Source organism: Lissotriton helveticus, chromosome 4_1 (assembly GCF_964261635.1).
Source record: "Lissotriton helveticus chromosome 4_1, aLisHel1.1, whole genome shotgun sequence".
NCBI classification, from domain to species: domain Eukaryota; kingdom Metazoa; phylum Chordata; class Amphibia; order Caudata; family Salamandridae; genus Lissotriton; species Lissotriton helveticus.
In genome coordinates, this window is record NC_136063.1 from 713,258,008 (window position 1) to 713,273,043 (window position 15,036).

The 15,036-nt window shown below is 42.1% G+C and overlaps 1 protein-coding gene across 3 annotated transcripts in view; it reads left to right on the top strand.

Annotated features, from left to right (window-relative positions):
• CCDC178 (coiled-coil domain containing 178) overlaps positions 1-15,036 on the top strand; it is a 1,259,352-nt gene that overhangs the window by 197,428 nt on the left and 1,046,888 nt on the right. For all 3 annotated transcript variants that reach the window (XM_078685673.1, XM_078685671.1, XM_078685672.1), the window contains exon 9: positions 5,602-5,744. In XM_078685673.1, coding sequence (XP_078541799.1) covers positions 5,602-5,744 — 143 coding nt within the window. The remainder of the gene's footprint in view (positions 1-5,601; positions 5,745-15,036) is intronic.

Sequence of the window (15,036 nt, forward strand, 5' to 3'; positions counted from 1 at the left end):
GCAGAGGTTGAGAGACGCATGCAATGCCAAATGGTACCTGCATTAAAGCATAAAAGCAGATGGCCATTAATCAAGGGGGAATTAATGTGTTTTTGAGTGGTGCTCTTACCCAAGAACACGGATTTCACGTAACTGGTCGAGAACCAATTAGGAGGCTGCAAAAAAGAGCAACTCCAGACTTAACCAATGGTAAGCAGCAGGCGGGATTAGTGCTCTTTTACAGGCATATGCATCAAAGTGAATACCGGTCGCAAATGGGCAGATTCTCAGAATCCGCCCCTTTGCCACCGGTATGTTTGCATTTGGGATGCATCATCCCAAATGCAAAAATCGCAATTTAAGGAATCTCTGAATTGAGATTCCTTAAATTGCGATTGCATTTAAGGAATCCCAAATTGAGATTCTTTAAATGCAATGCATGAAAGTCATAAAAATAGCAAATTCGCTAATAGGAGTAGCAAATTACCATGAAGTTGAACTTCATGGTAATTTGCTAAAACTTTGAAAAAAACACTTTTGTGCATTTTCAAAGTTTTATGTAGCGCACACACATGCCCTTAGGGCATGTGTGTGTGCAACATATGTGCAGAGATCAATTTCAAGGGTGCAACAGGGTGTCATTTTGACACCCTTGCACCCTTGAAATTGCATGAGCAATTTGCGAGTACCTACTGGTACTCGCAAATTGCTCATGCAATCTCCAATTCATTCCTATGGGCCTGTTGGCCCAAAGGAATGAATGGTACAGCATTCCTTAATTGCGACTAGCAATTTGCGAGTAGCAATTAAGGAATGTTTAGGAATCGCTATTTTAATAGCGATACCTACTAACCCTGGGTGAAGCACTACGCTACGCTCGTGGAGTTTGCGAATTTTTCGCAACTTCGCACTACGTGAGCTGCACGTAGCACAGTGCGAACATGCGTAGTGCAGCGTAGCGTAGTGCAGCGGTCATTTTTTGCTTGTTCGCGGTCCTGAACGTCATGTACGCGACCGCAAGCAAGCAAAATAACATCCCGGCGAGATTCTCAACGCGAGGAGGTCAGGTTTCTCATTGTGAGTGGTTGCGCATGCTCGCGACCGCTCTCAATGAGAAACTACCTGTTCGCATTGAGAAAGCTGCCGCTCGAGTAATAATCTACTCGAGCAGCAGAAAACTACAGCTCGCACTGTGCAAGATGCCGTTTTCAATGCTTGCACAGTGCCGGATGCTTGTCCGCACTGTGCAATCATTGAAAACGCATCTTGCACAGTGCGAACATGCTACTACGCAGCTCGCGTAGTGCTACGTGAAGTTCGCGTAGTGCGAAGTGCACTTCGCGTAGCTTCGCGTAGCGCTACTTCGCGAACTACGCCCGCCCTTAATTCCTACATGCATAGGCTTTTGCTATTCCTAAATAGCGATTCCTTAAAAATCGCTATTTAGGAATAGCAAAAGGCTACGTTGATGCATCTGCCAGTTAGTGATTAAAGCAGGTCTTGGAGAGAGCATATGTGCGCTGCCTAGGCTTGACCTAAAAATAGGAAAAAACTGAAAATAAAAATCTCAGGATGGTTGTGGGAGAGGCAAAAGGCATGCTAGGGGTGGGAGAGGAACAGCTAGAGCATGGGGAGAGGGGAATGTGAAGGGGATAGTACAACATAGGAGGGAGGAAGAGAGACCAAACACACATACACTCATTTGAATGAATATAACAAGTGGAAGGATAAAAGTAATCAATTTAAAGGCACGGTAAAGAAGCTATGCTCCGGGTCAGATACAAACACTAGAATATCACAGAAAACCTTTGAATAAGAAGCAAGTAAATCAGATTTGACAAGAAAGCCAACCAATGTTAATCAAAGGGCTGGCCTACAGTCCACTGTAAATATAAATCTTAACCGACAACAGACAGTTAAAGCTGAATGTAAGTGAGACATAAAATTGTCCACGCACCAAACGTAAAATTAATTTTTAGCATAATTTCACTAATTGGTTATGAAACACTAAAATACTGATTAATTTAAAAATGTCAACAACAGGAAGAGAAGCACAGAGCATTCCTCCCTTAAATATTTGAATGGTCGGTTTCTAAGAGCCAGAGCATAAACGGAGCCAAAAAGAAATAGTTCCTATATAAATTGTGGCGAGGACGTGGATTATTATATGGTGTGGTTGAGCGACCTCACCGTTTAATAAGGTCACAATTCCATATCAGGTCCAATCATGTAGTTGATACAATCTTAGCCCATTCATGGGTGCTGTGGCAAAAAAGCAGTCGGGCTTTATCAAAGGAAAAAGCGTAAGACATTAAGAAGTACCAAAATAGTGAAATAAGGAAACATGACTGATTAAAAATCCAGCACCCATTTATAAAAATAGGTTATATTTTTTTCTTTAAATAGACACCTGAACATAAAACATCTACTGGAGATCCAGGGACATGATTTTTAAAAGAAACAATGAATCAGTGCTCTTTCACTCAATGCAATAAATCATTGTAAACGTTGATAGCAGTTTAGGGTTAGCCACAACAAGCAAGTTGAAAACCACTATATGGACACACTTGGGTTTGCCAGCTCCAATAGTGAGCCAGCCACAGGGACCAAATAGATCCAGGGGGAAAGTTGCCTGTGACTTTTAGCACCATCCAGTCCAGTTACGAATCCTTAGACAGGACAGCTATTGAAGTCAATAGAGTGGTCCTGACCAGTAGCTGCTCCTGGAGGGAGTACTACAGGGCAGTGGGGTGGGGTGGGGGAGTGGCAGGGGCAGGATGGTGAGTAGTAAACTCCGGCTCATGGCTGACCGGAGTAATCTAAATAAATAAATTTAAAAAATGAATTTCATTGCGAGCGCTGCATCGCCATTTGACGTTTTATTTATTTACATTACTCCGGTCGGCTGTGAGCCAGAGATTACTAACCCCCATCCTGCCACTTCCCCGCTGGCTCACCACCCTGCATCACTCCCTCCAGGAGCCGCAACTGGTCCTGAAATAAGGGATACAGGATGCTGAAAAATGCTGGAGAAGCTGTGGATGCTGGGCTGCGACGGTGGAACATTCTATGGCCACCCCTTGGGAGGTCTTCTTTGCCCTAATGGGTCAATCATTGTTACTTGCAGTTTATAAATTTAAATATTAATATAAAACAGTGACCTATTTACTGTTACCAAAGAGCTGCATGCAAACTGCAAGGTATAGATTAGAGTGCTATGACCTTTTTCCCCCGCTCTTTCCTTTTCCTAATTTTGCTGAAAGGGTTCATTTGGGTAGAAATCAATTGTTATTCGTAACGACAACCCCCAACTATGGTGTTCTAAGGTTGTGTCTCTCTAGACGAAGCACTCTTAAACTATACTGTTTACCAGCAGGAATGATATGTGACTCCTACTCCTTATAGCCTTCGATCTTATATAACATTTCCTATACACTGATTTGCACCAAGTGCTCTGGCACCCTACACTGTTATGTGTGGCGCTATAAAACAAAAGCAATGCATTTCGGAGATAGAGGTTATGGAGACTTGAGGTTCACTGTTGGAGGGTGGTAGTGAGGGAATCCATGGAGAAGGAGGTCAATGGGGGCGCCAACAAATATTGTTGCACCAGGCGCCACCATCGCTAAAGTCGGCCCTGAGTCAATCCTGAGTGAAACCCATCCCATGTTAGAGACTTGCCATCTTGGCGTAGAGCTTTCCCAAGCGATGTGTACCTATACCCATCTTTAGTCAACACTTTTCCATTCCACCTCCACTAAGCTACTCATGTGAGTGAAAAACTAAGACCTCTGGTTTGCTACTAAACTTTACAAAATACATTTATTAATTGTTTACCAATCATTCGCCATGGTATTGCTTTAAATCATATTGCTGGAGATGTCAATACGTAACATCAAGTCAGTATTGAAATTATTACCATTCCTATTTCTAACAAAATGTATAGAATAAAATATATAACAAATATAGATACATTTCTTGAACGGAATTCTTTTTAAATAATCTGCTCTCTCACTATCATATCATATCACATTCATAGATCTCATTATTTTAAAACAAAATGGTTTCACACATAGTTTCTGTTGTTCATCATTCTAATTCATAAATGAGCAATATTGCACAAACTATGACAAAACGTTGGACCCTGTACAGTAAACTATCACACACTTAACAACACTATTGGAAGTGTTGTGTAAATGCTCCAGTAATTTCTTCTTCACTAGATCTCTCAGCCACCCTCTGCTCCTGTGTGTGAACTGGAAATTGGTAGCACTGCTACAGGTCTGAGAATGGTGCCAAAAATGGACTAGCTGTACCCCCAGCCTACTATCACGACATCGTAAAGCTATGTCCTTTATCTTAATTTTTTTAATAACATCTAAATTTTAGACCAGTTCAGTTTCTCAGAAAACCGTTTCATGATATAGGGCTAGATGTAGGTAATTTAAATTTACCAATTCGAAAATACCGAATTTTACTGATTTGGTATTTTCGAATCGGTAAATGCTATGTAGATAAAAAATCAGTAAAAATTACTGAATTGCCATTCATTCCTATGAGCCTGGAGGCCCATAGAAATAAATGTCAATTACGGAATCGGTAATTACTGATTCAGTAAAATAGGGAAAGAGTCAAGGGTGGCAGGGTGTCACTTTGACACCCTGTTGCACCCCTGAATAGTGCTTGTGCTTGTGTGCACATGTGGCACACATACATGCCCTAAGGGCATGTATGTCTGTCACATGGCACAGGTGTAAATGCACAGATTTACATTTACAGAGGTATTCGTTATTTACCACCAACTAATAGTTGGTGATAAATAATGAATCCTGTAAGCACAGAAGCACTCTTCAAAGTGCTTCCTACATTTCATTTACCGATTCGGTAGATACCGAATCGGTAAATGATGATTCGGTAAATACCGATTCCGTAAATACTGATTCGGTATTTACCATATTGGTAAATTTGCCACCTACATAGGAAAAGCCTATTACCGGTCGGCAACGGCCGATTTCGGCCGTTATCGACCGGTAATGGCCTTCCTACATCTGGCCCTTAGTTATTCGATGGACCTTTTGTCATTCATGGATGCTGTAAATCCAGTAAAAAGATAGGTACAAAGGATACATTTTTCAATATTTCAAAGTCTGACATTGCTCAATCAATTACCAAAGATGTTCCCAGTAATTCCTGGCAGTGCTTTAATGTAAATAAAGTGTTACTTCTAATGGCACTGTCATTTATAGTAAAACCCCATTCTTATCGTTTCTGCTGGACCCCTTTTACAATGAAACAGTTGTTTTTCTCATGCTGTACTCTGCTTTGAAACTAAATAAGCAAATGAGCAGTGACACGTTTCCAACTGAAATGAAGTTGGTATGGTGGCCTTTGTTTAACAGCTTGTCAAGAATGCTTCATCTAAGATCTCAGACCTTCCAGTATTATCAAGTGTGCCCACAGGTAGTCCTGTCCATCTGGTCAATGGGAATACATTATCTTTATTGCCTCACTTTTAATTGTTTGATTCAATATTTTAAATTTATACAATATTTCTTTGAAGAACGATTTGTACAAACAGTAATAGTGTAAATTAATACAGATTTATGTATTTTTTCTTTACAGGCTAATGTTGCCTATGATGAAGCTAAACGGTTATATGAAGAAGCTCAACTGCATTTTGATAAATGCACTGCTGATGCTAACAGTGAGCGAGCAATTATGAGTGATAATCTTGTCGCATCGAAGAAAATGTTACAGAAGAGGAAGTAAGAGTGCCTAATAGATATAAATACATTTTCATTCATGTATTGTAAAAGCTCTAATGGTAATACCTTTTAAACAACTTCTTATTCTGTTTATTTTAGATTATTATATTGATAAACGCCTGTTAAACTGCTGTATTTGTGTATTGGTAATTAAAGTGTTTGTTACTTACTGTTCTCAAATACTAATCATACATATTAGGTGACCCCCACAATGTGTACGTAGTCTTGCCTTTTCCCAGAATTTCCATTCTTTAATTCCTCATAACTTCTTCTTATTTTATATGCATTAAACTGAAAAGAAACTTTGCAGCAACTGTTGAAAAACAAAATTCTTCAAAAAGATTGGTCTTTGAGAACTAATCAACTGAGACTCCATTCTTATTGGATACTATAGGATCCAGTCACAGTTTAGGTTAAGGTAGGCGCTTTGCTAATTAACTCATAGGAGGATTACTCACATGTTAAGAAAGCTACAGGACAGTGACATGTTGGTGAGTGAAGAGAAGATGGATATATTTTTATAAATAAATAAATAAATAAAATAAATACCAGATTATGTAGACATGGATGCCATTCCTTACATATCGTAAAATTAAATAAGCGTCACAATGAGGAAACATTTGTTCGCTCACTCAGATAAACATACTGTATATTTGTTATTGATTAATTATCAAAGACCAATGTTTTCGAAGAATCTTGTTTTTCAACAGTTGCTGCAGGGAAAATAAACACATATATATATATATATATATATATATATATATATATATATATATATATATATATATATCTGGATATCTCCGAACCTCTCTGTGGCGCCCAGCCGGACACAACCAAAGGACGAAATACAGACTCCAAGTAATGTGGAAAAATGCAGGTCTTTATTTTCAGTTTGTCAGACGCGTTTCGAATACCCTTGTATTCTTTCTCAATTCAAAGCTCCAAACTGTCCCCAGTTAGAGACGCACTCAGAAGGAGACTCGCTGTTGAAAGCATTTATTCAGGTAAAAAAGTGCTCGGTACACCAATATTGAACACAGCAGGATGCCGTCTGCAGCCTGACGCGTTTCAGAGCCCTTCGCTCTTTCCTCAGAGGCTCGGCATTACCTTGTGCTAGGACACACCCACTATTTAAATGCCCTCCAATGGGCTCCTCAAATGAGTAAGGCGCACAGTCTTATGGACTATGTAGTGTGTGTCCTGTTTAAAATCCTGAATGGAGGCACTTTAAATGTCGCAGTGTCCAATAAAAGATCCTGAATGGACCTCGGCGTGCTGCTCAGTCTTATATCCTTAGTCACCTTCCGCCATACGCGCTTGTCTGGATGGCAAGCACGTGGTCCCCAGTCCTCCCGGGGCGGTGCATCTCTCGCGGCGGGACTGCCGCGAAATATCCAAGCTCCAAACTGTCCCCAGTTAGAGACGCACTCAGAAGGAGACTCGCTGTTGAAAGCATTTATTCATACATACATTCAAAGGAGCATCCATTTGTGGCAAAGAAAGGGGTACTACATTTCCCACAAACCCTCACGTATTGTTCATCCACAACAGCTGATCTAACGGCATACGATATGGGAATAAAGGGAGGTGTGGCACGCAATGCTGCTTTTGACCGCGCAAGCCTCTGAAGAAGTGATGTTCACGAAACGCGTCAGGCAGCGGTCTGATGCTTTTAAAGGACTGGGCAATGAAGCTGTTTAACCAATAAATGCTTTTACGGGGAAAAGCGGCCAGCTTCCGAGTGCTTCTTCAATTTTGGTCACCCCACGAGCCTTCATGTTTTGCCGGCTGTCCAGCCGTTGAGGAAGCACCACACCACTAAAGGAGGCCGGGAGTTCCAATCAGTGGAGCTCTTTTCCGGGGAATGCGGACCTTGGATCGAACTACGTCTATTGCCTGGGGCTCATGTAGAGCTGTAAATACTGCATACATTCAAAGGAGCATCCATTTGTGGCAAAGAAAGGGGTACTACATTTCCCACAAACCCTCACGTACTGTTCATCCAGAACAGCTGATCTAACGGCGTACGATATGGGAATAAAGGGAGGTGTGGCACGCAATGCTGCTTTTGACCGCGCAAGCCTCTGAAGAAGTGATGTTCACGAAACGCGTCAGGCAGCGGTCTCATGCTTTTAAAGGACTGGGCAATGAAGCTGTTTAACCAATAAATGCTTTTACGGGGAAAAGCGGCCAGCTTCCGAGTGCTTCTTCAATTTTGGTCACCCCACGAGCCTTCATGTTTTGCCGGCTGTCCTGCCGTCGAGGAAGCACCACACCACTAAAGGAGGCCGGGAGTTCCAACCAGTGGAGCTCTTTTCCGGGGAATGCGGACCTTGGATCGAACGACTTCTATTGCCTGGGGCTCATGTAGAGCTGTAAATACTGCATACATTCAAAGGAGCATCCATTTGTGGCAAAGAAAGGGGTACTACATTTCCCACAAACCCTCACGTACTGTTCATCCAGAACAGCTGATCTAACGCCGTACGATATGGGAATAAAGGGAGGTGTGGCACGCAATGCTGCTTTTGACCGCTCAAGCCTCTGAAGAAGTGATGTTCACGAAACGCGTCAGGCAGCGGTCTCATGCTTTTAAATGACTGGGCAATGAAGCTGTTTAACCAATAAATGCTTTTACGGGGAAAAGCAGCCCGCTTCCGAGTGCTTCTTCGATTTTGGTCACCCCACGAGCCTTCATGTTTTGGCGGCTGTCCTGCCGTCGAGGAAGCACCACACCACTAAAGGAGGCCTGGGAGTTCCAATCAGTGCAGCTCTTTTCCGGGGAATGCGGTCCTTGGATCGAAAGACTTCTATTGCCTGGGGCTCATGTAGAGCTGTAAATACTGCATACATTCAAAGGAGCATCCATTTGTGGCAAAGAAAGGGGTACTACATTTCCCACAAACCCTCACGTACTGTTCATCCAGAACAGCTGATCTAACGGCGTACGATATGGGAATAAAGGGAGGTGTGGCACGCAATGCTGCTTTTGACCGCGCAAGCCTCTGAAGAAGTGATGTTCACGAAACGCGTCAGGCAGTGGTCTCATGCTTTTAAAGGACTGCGCAATGAAGCTGTTTAACCAATAAATGCTTTTACGGGGAAAAGCGGCCCGCTTCCGAGAGCTTCTTCAATTTTGGTCACCACACGAGCCTTCATATATATATATATATATAATATATATATATATATATATATATATATATATATATATATATATATATATATATATATATATATATATATACACACAAAAATAAATCTATCTATATCTATATATCTGTGTCTATCTATCTACACTAAAATAAATCTATCTATCTATCCAGCTCTTACCATATCCCGCAGGTAATCTAAAAACATAACTGTACATAGGCCGGTGGCAGCGGCTATTCTTCGTCAAGTTTATTAAATGTCTAATCCACTTTGTCACATACTGCAGCAAATTAAGATGTGAAGCAACATCTTAAGACTAAGATTTTAATGTTATTATTGTTAATCAAAGGAAGTTTTCATTTTACTTTTGGTCATTTTCACTAATTCACTCCTTCACTACTAATTTTGTGTATGATTATCATAAATAATGGACTTATATATTCACAACTATAATAGCACAACATATTTATTTGGTGAGTCTTGATCTGCATATTATGCGCATAAGCCCTGTTTGGAAGGCCATGATATAAACTATAAGCATTAGGGCTGTATTTCTAGAACTTTAATTTGGATACATGTGATCACGAACAATTTGTTATGGGCATTTCTTTTAAAGTGAAGATTGCATGTTTGTTTTATGATCCATTTTGATCATGCTCATTACTATTGCGTATTTCCACAGATATTATTCCAACAATTGTATATAACGTATTTGCACAAAATGGATAACGCAGCACTTTTGCACTTTATTTATAAAGGCGAAATTTGCATTGATTATATATGTTTACTACCAGCATTTGCACTTTATAATGTGGTTTAAAACAATTTATGGATCATATGTATTATGAATAAAACAAAAATTGTATTAAGTGTATAGCGATTAGTATCCATACTCATATACAACCCATGTTTGCAACGTTACATTTGGGAAAACTCTAACCATTCCAAAATGGCCCCCACAGATGTTGTTTGGGCTATGCTGAGTTTTGGCCTAAGTCCTTCGTCTATGTTGATGTACCTAATTTGTATTGGGCGCGCTTTTTCAAATTTACTGTGTGCTATTTATATGTGAACGAGTCCATTCCCCCGCTGACAGTGAGCAAGGGCGTTCACGCCCGAAACGCGTCTGTTCGACGTTTTTTGCACCCCTGCACTTTATGTTTGAAAAATAAAAGCAAGAATCATAACCTGAAGACTGGCCTTGGACGTTTTTATCGTTGTTTGCGTACTGGAGAACGTGCATGAGGCGTTGTTTGCACAGTGACCAGTTGGAGTTACATATATATATATATATATATATATATATATATATATATTTTCACTGAAAAAACCATAGGTTATAGACCATATATAGTTAGGAATTAGCATTTACAAAACCTTGAAAATTCACTGAAAAAACCATAGGTTATAGACCATATATAGTTAGGAATTAGCATTTAAAAAACCTTATTTTACTCACACAAAACCATTGAAATTCCATATATAGTTAGTTGCACTAACTATATATTGCGCACCCGCAATCCACTGCTGATGATGTCACATATTACATCATTCATGACATGGTCAGTGACATCACTGATGACATCACTGATGACATCTCAAATGACATCACTGATGACATCACTGATGACAACATCCAGTGACTATGTTTCTGTAAAGTTAAAATATGTCTTACATATTGAAGAATGAGTGGATGTATAAGTGTCTGGACGAAGGATTTAGTAGGTGCATGACTGAATGTATGAGTGAGTGATTAAATGTGTCTCACTGAGTGCATGGGTTAGTGACTAAACTGTCTTAATTTGTGCATCATTATGTCTGTTGTTCTGTAAACTGCTGCATGTGTTGATCAGTAGCTATATGAGTAACTATATGGGTTATTGATTGATTGCCCAAGTATTTGCATGGGAGACTGAGTGTGTGTGTGGCTGGATGGGAGGTGTGTGACTCTGTACAGATCAATGTGTACTTGTATCAATGATTGTATAAGAGAGTAAGTATGTGTTAGTATATGGTTGAAAACGTAAGGTGCTCTATGTTTAACTGTATAGAGTAGAAAATGGAAGTGTGATTGATTCTTTACAGGACTGACTAGGTGTGTGAGTAACTCCATGGATGAGTGGCAGAGTGTGACTGTCTGTATAGGTGTATGAGTGCATATGATTGTGTTGTAAACATGAGTGATTGTATGTATGAATGATTGTATGGGTGAATGAGTGAATGTGTGTGTAGACGTAGGAATCAGTGAGTACGTATGTAGTAACTAGTATTGGTGTGTCAATGGTTTCAAAAATTATACTCTGTTTTTAACACTGGGTGAAACAGAGGTTATATTAAAATGTGAGGAGATGCATTGTATTGTCACATGAATGATATCATCAGTGATGTGGTCATTGATGTCAAATGAGATGTCATCAGTGATGTCATCAGTGATGTCATTTGAGATGTCATCAGTGATGTCATCAGTGATGTCACTGACCATGTCATGAATGATGTAATATGTGACATCATCAGCAGTGGATTGCGGGTGCGCAATATATAGTTAGTGCAACTAACTATATATGGAATTTCAATGGTTTTGTGTGAGTAAAATAAGGTTTTTTAAATGCTAATTCCTAACTATATATGGTCTATAACCTATGGTTTTTTCAGTGAATTTTCAAGGTTTTGTAAATGCTAATTCCTAACTATATATGGTCTATAACCTATCGTTTTTTCAGTGAATTTCAATGGTTTTTTAATAGCAAATATCATAAGCTGTCGAATGTCAAGTACGTGGTAAGATTTTTTTTTTTCGTGTTTATGCACACTGATCTGCTTTGATTGCTGCCCCCCACCCCTCATTTCTATTAGGAGTACTCTCTCTTTGCAGATAGTGAAGGGTAGTTAATGCAGCCCTTTCCCCCTTTGTAATCCGTCGTGCCTGCTTCTCTCTCCATTTGATTGATTGTTCTCTTTGGTTCATTCTCTATTTACAAACAAGCACAGAGTCGCAATACTCTGTTTAGTCTTTGCAGATAGCGAAAAATCGTGTAAAAAAACAAAAGGAATCGAGCAAAATCAGTAGGCCACTAATGGGATCTCTTTTGACCTCGCTAAAATAGAAACATTAGGAACAACCTGTTGAAAATAGCAATGCGTATGTATATAAGCGGCGTTCATTTGTGTTCACAATACCCCTTGTTGATTGTTTCAATCGAGCATTGAATTGTTCGAAGTTAATTCTCTTAACGATCTTCTCTACCTGCAAACGAGGAAGAATAGGAATATTCTATCTCCCTTTGCAGATAGTGAAGGGTAGGTAACGCAAGCCTTTAACACGTCGTACCTATTTCATTCCTCATTGATTGATTGATTGTCCGAACATTGACTGTTTGGGAATTAGTTCTTTTTGGAGGTATTCCCTGTTTGCAAATAAACGTAGGAAAATCTTTGCAAGTAGTGAAAGGGTACGTAATGCGGACCGTTCTCCCCCGTTGTAATCTGTCATGCCTATCTACTCCCCACTGATTGATGCACCTTTTTCACCCGGACCATTTACTAGAGATACGTCATCTGGCCCGACCAGAGAGCACCCCTAGTGAAAAGGACATATGCAATAATAACGAAGTGATCACTGTATCCTGTTAACAGAAACTTTACCATGAAACAACCTGGAAAGAAAAAAATAGGAAAACGAAAATCAGTAGGCCACTGATGAACATGAACTTTTATTAAACAACGAACAAAGAAACGATAACATAACGTAATGATAAAACCTATTAATGTCCTAGAAACAAGAAAACGTTAAAATATGCCAGTGGTGAGAGACCAGAAAAACAGTAAGAGAAACCAAATCACCCCTCGCTGTCCCACCGCCTGCCACGCCAAAAAAATCGATAGACTAGGGAAAATGCAAGTCAGTAGAACATCCACCCCCACTCTGGAAACTTCCAAGGTGGGGCAGGGTTCCGGCTACGCCCAGCCGGGAGCAGCCCATATAAGGCAGGTTCTGCTGCCACGCCTCGGCCAGGAGATCCTAACGTAGGGTGTAGCCGGAGGAGAGGCCGAGACCAGCGGGACCCGGCCAGGGGATTGCCTTTACAACGCTGAACAGTTGCAGGGGGGGGGAATGTCTCCTCGACCCTCCCCTCTCTCTCCCAGTCCGGCCGCGGTGGCCCTTGAGAGTTGCAGGTAGTCCCGCCACATGCTCTTCCGGTCCGACCACCAACGGTCGGGGGGCCGAGGCCGACGGGATCCGGCTGCAGCCGATAAACCAAGAAACCCGTTCATGGGGCCAGAGCCAGGGGCGTCCGGCCGACATCCACCGGAAGCCCGGCCCGAAGACGGACGGGACACTTCTTTCTTTTATAATGGCTGCGACAACACTGGAGGGGGATGTCTTGCACATGCCTCCGACCCCCCCTCGTCCTCATCGCCTGGTCCGGCCATAACAAATCTCAAGCGAGACGCCGTGGGGTGCACTGGGAGGGAGAGACGGTGCGAACAGGCCTCTCCCGCCTCCCCAGGTGGAGGCTTCCCAGCTGCACCCTCAGCGCTCCAGGCGGTGGCATCCTAACAACTCCAGTGCTGCACAGTTTCGGAACGACCTAGATAACGGTTCTTCCACTGTGGCCATGCTGCAACGTCTCGCCCGGCAGGGTGGAGCCCGTCCGCTCATGTGACCCCGCGATCGCCGGTAGCTGCCGAACTCTCAAAATGGCGGTCGACCTGGCAAGAGCGGGCCCAACATAAAGAAATGGCCCGGTCACTGGTTGACTCCACCACCGTAGTCCTCCACGACCTTGAAGATTCTAGAGGAGCCGCGGGAGTCTCCGACCCCCGATGGGGAATGACTGCCATGATCGCCCGTGGAGTGACGAAACTGTATCCGCGGGACGTCGGCGCTCCCATGCTGGCGCCAGCCTCACTTTGAATGACTAGAATCCTGCAGACCTCACTTCCGGTGAAAGCACAGTGTGACCCGGTAGGAAAAATTATTGCACCCCCTCCCCTTTTTGACTGATAGTTCAAACCACCGATCCTTTCCTTTGCCCTTTTAACGGAACTTTGGACTGCCTCCCCCTCTTTTACATTTTCTAGAGAAAACAAAACATTAACCACTACATTAGCTTAGCAGTTGACACCAGAACTGTTTTGAAATTGAAAACCAACAACATCTTCAACAGAATCCTTTTTGTTTCTGCTGTGACCCTGCTACAGCACAGGCATTGTCCCCAGCAGTAATTCTGCAATGCCGGTAAGAATAGCTGTGGTGCCTACTGGACTCACTCACCCCCGCGGCGCCCCACGCCGTTATTTGCTGGGCGGCAACTTGCTAGACATCACTTTCGTGCCATCTAGATTTCAGCGCGTTCTGCTGCCTTGGAACTATTCGCACAACAGACCGCTACTGACAAGAATATTTCATTATTGGTGCTGTCAATTTCAATAAATCTATTGGATAATTAAAAAGAAATTGCCACGGTCTCTTCGTTGTTTAAATGTTTTTGTTTTGTTGTATATATTTATATGTTATTAAAGTTTTATATTCCTACTACTTTGTTGGAGTGCTATATATTTTTAATGTGACACATAATTGTAAAAACTTTGATGTACAAAGAGTCATTCCTGGAATCTTCCGCTTCAGGCTCGGTCCTCTCCCCAATCACAATACAGGATGGTTTTCAGATAGTAGGAACGCGTGTGCTGTGACGGATCACATCGGGTGTGGGCCTTGATCTACTATAACTCCTTTGAAGAGGGGTGATTCTTTACAGCTGGGGCCATAAACTACATCTGCAGGGCTAGCTGATAGCCTAGGACCGGCCTGGACATTCGGACACAGAGGAAGAGGAGTGTCAGAGGGTGCGGTAGTGAATAGGGCGAAAGGGAGGTGTCGGGCGGGCACAGAGTGTGATTCTCAGGGAAGAGCAGCGCAGATGGGGGAAGGTTTATTGCCCATGCATAAGACAGAGAGCGGTGGTGACCAGTGCCTGGGGGAGATGCTTACGAGGGTGAGGAGCCATGCTACGAATCGACAGCGTGCAGAGAGTGGGTCTGGTCAAGACATCTAAAATGGCTGCCGTGCACGACAAAAGTGTGGCATTTCAAAAAAGGCAAGATGGCGCAGACAATGTTTTTCAACACTTCCTCATTT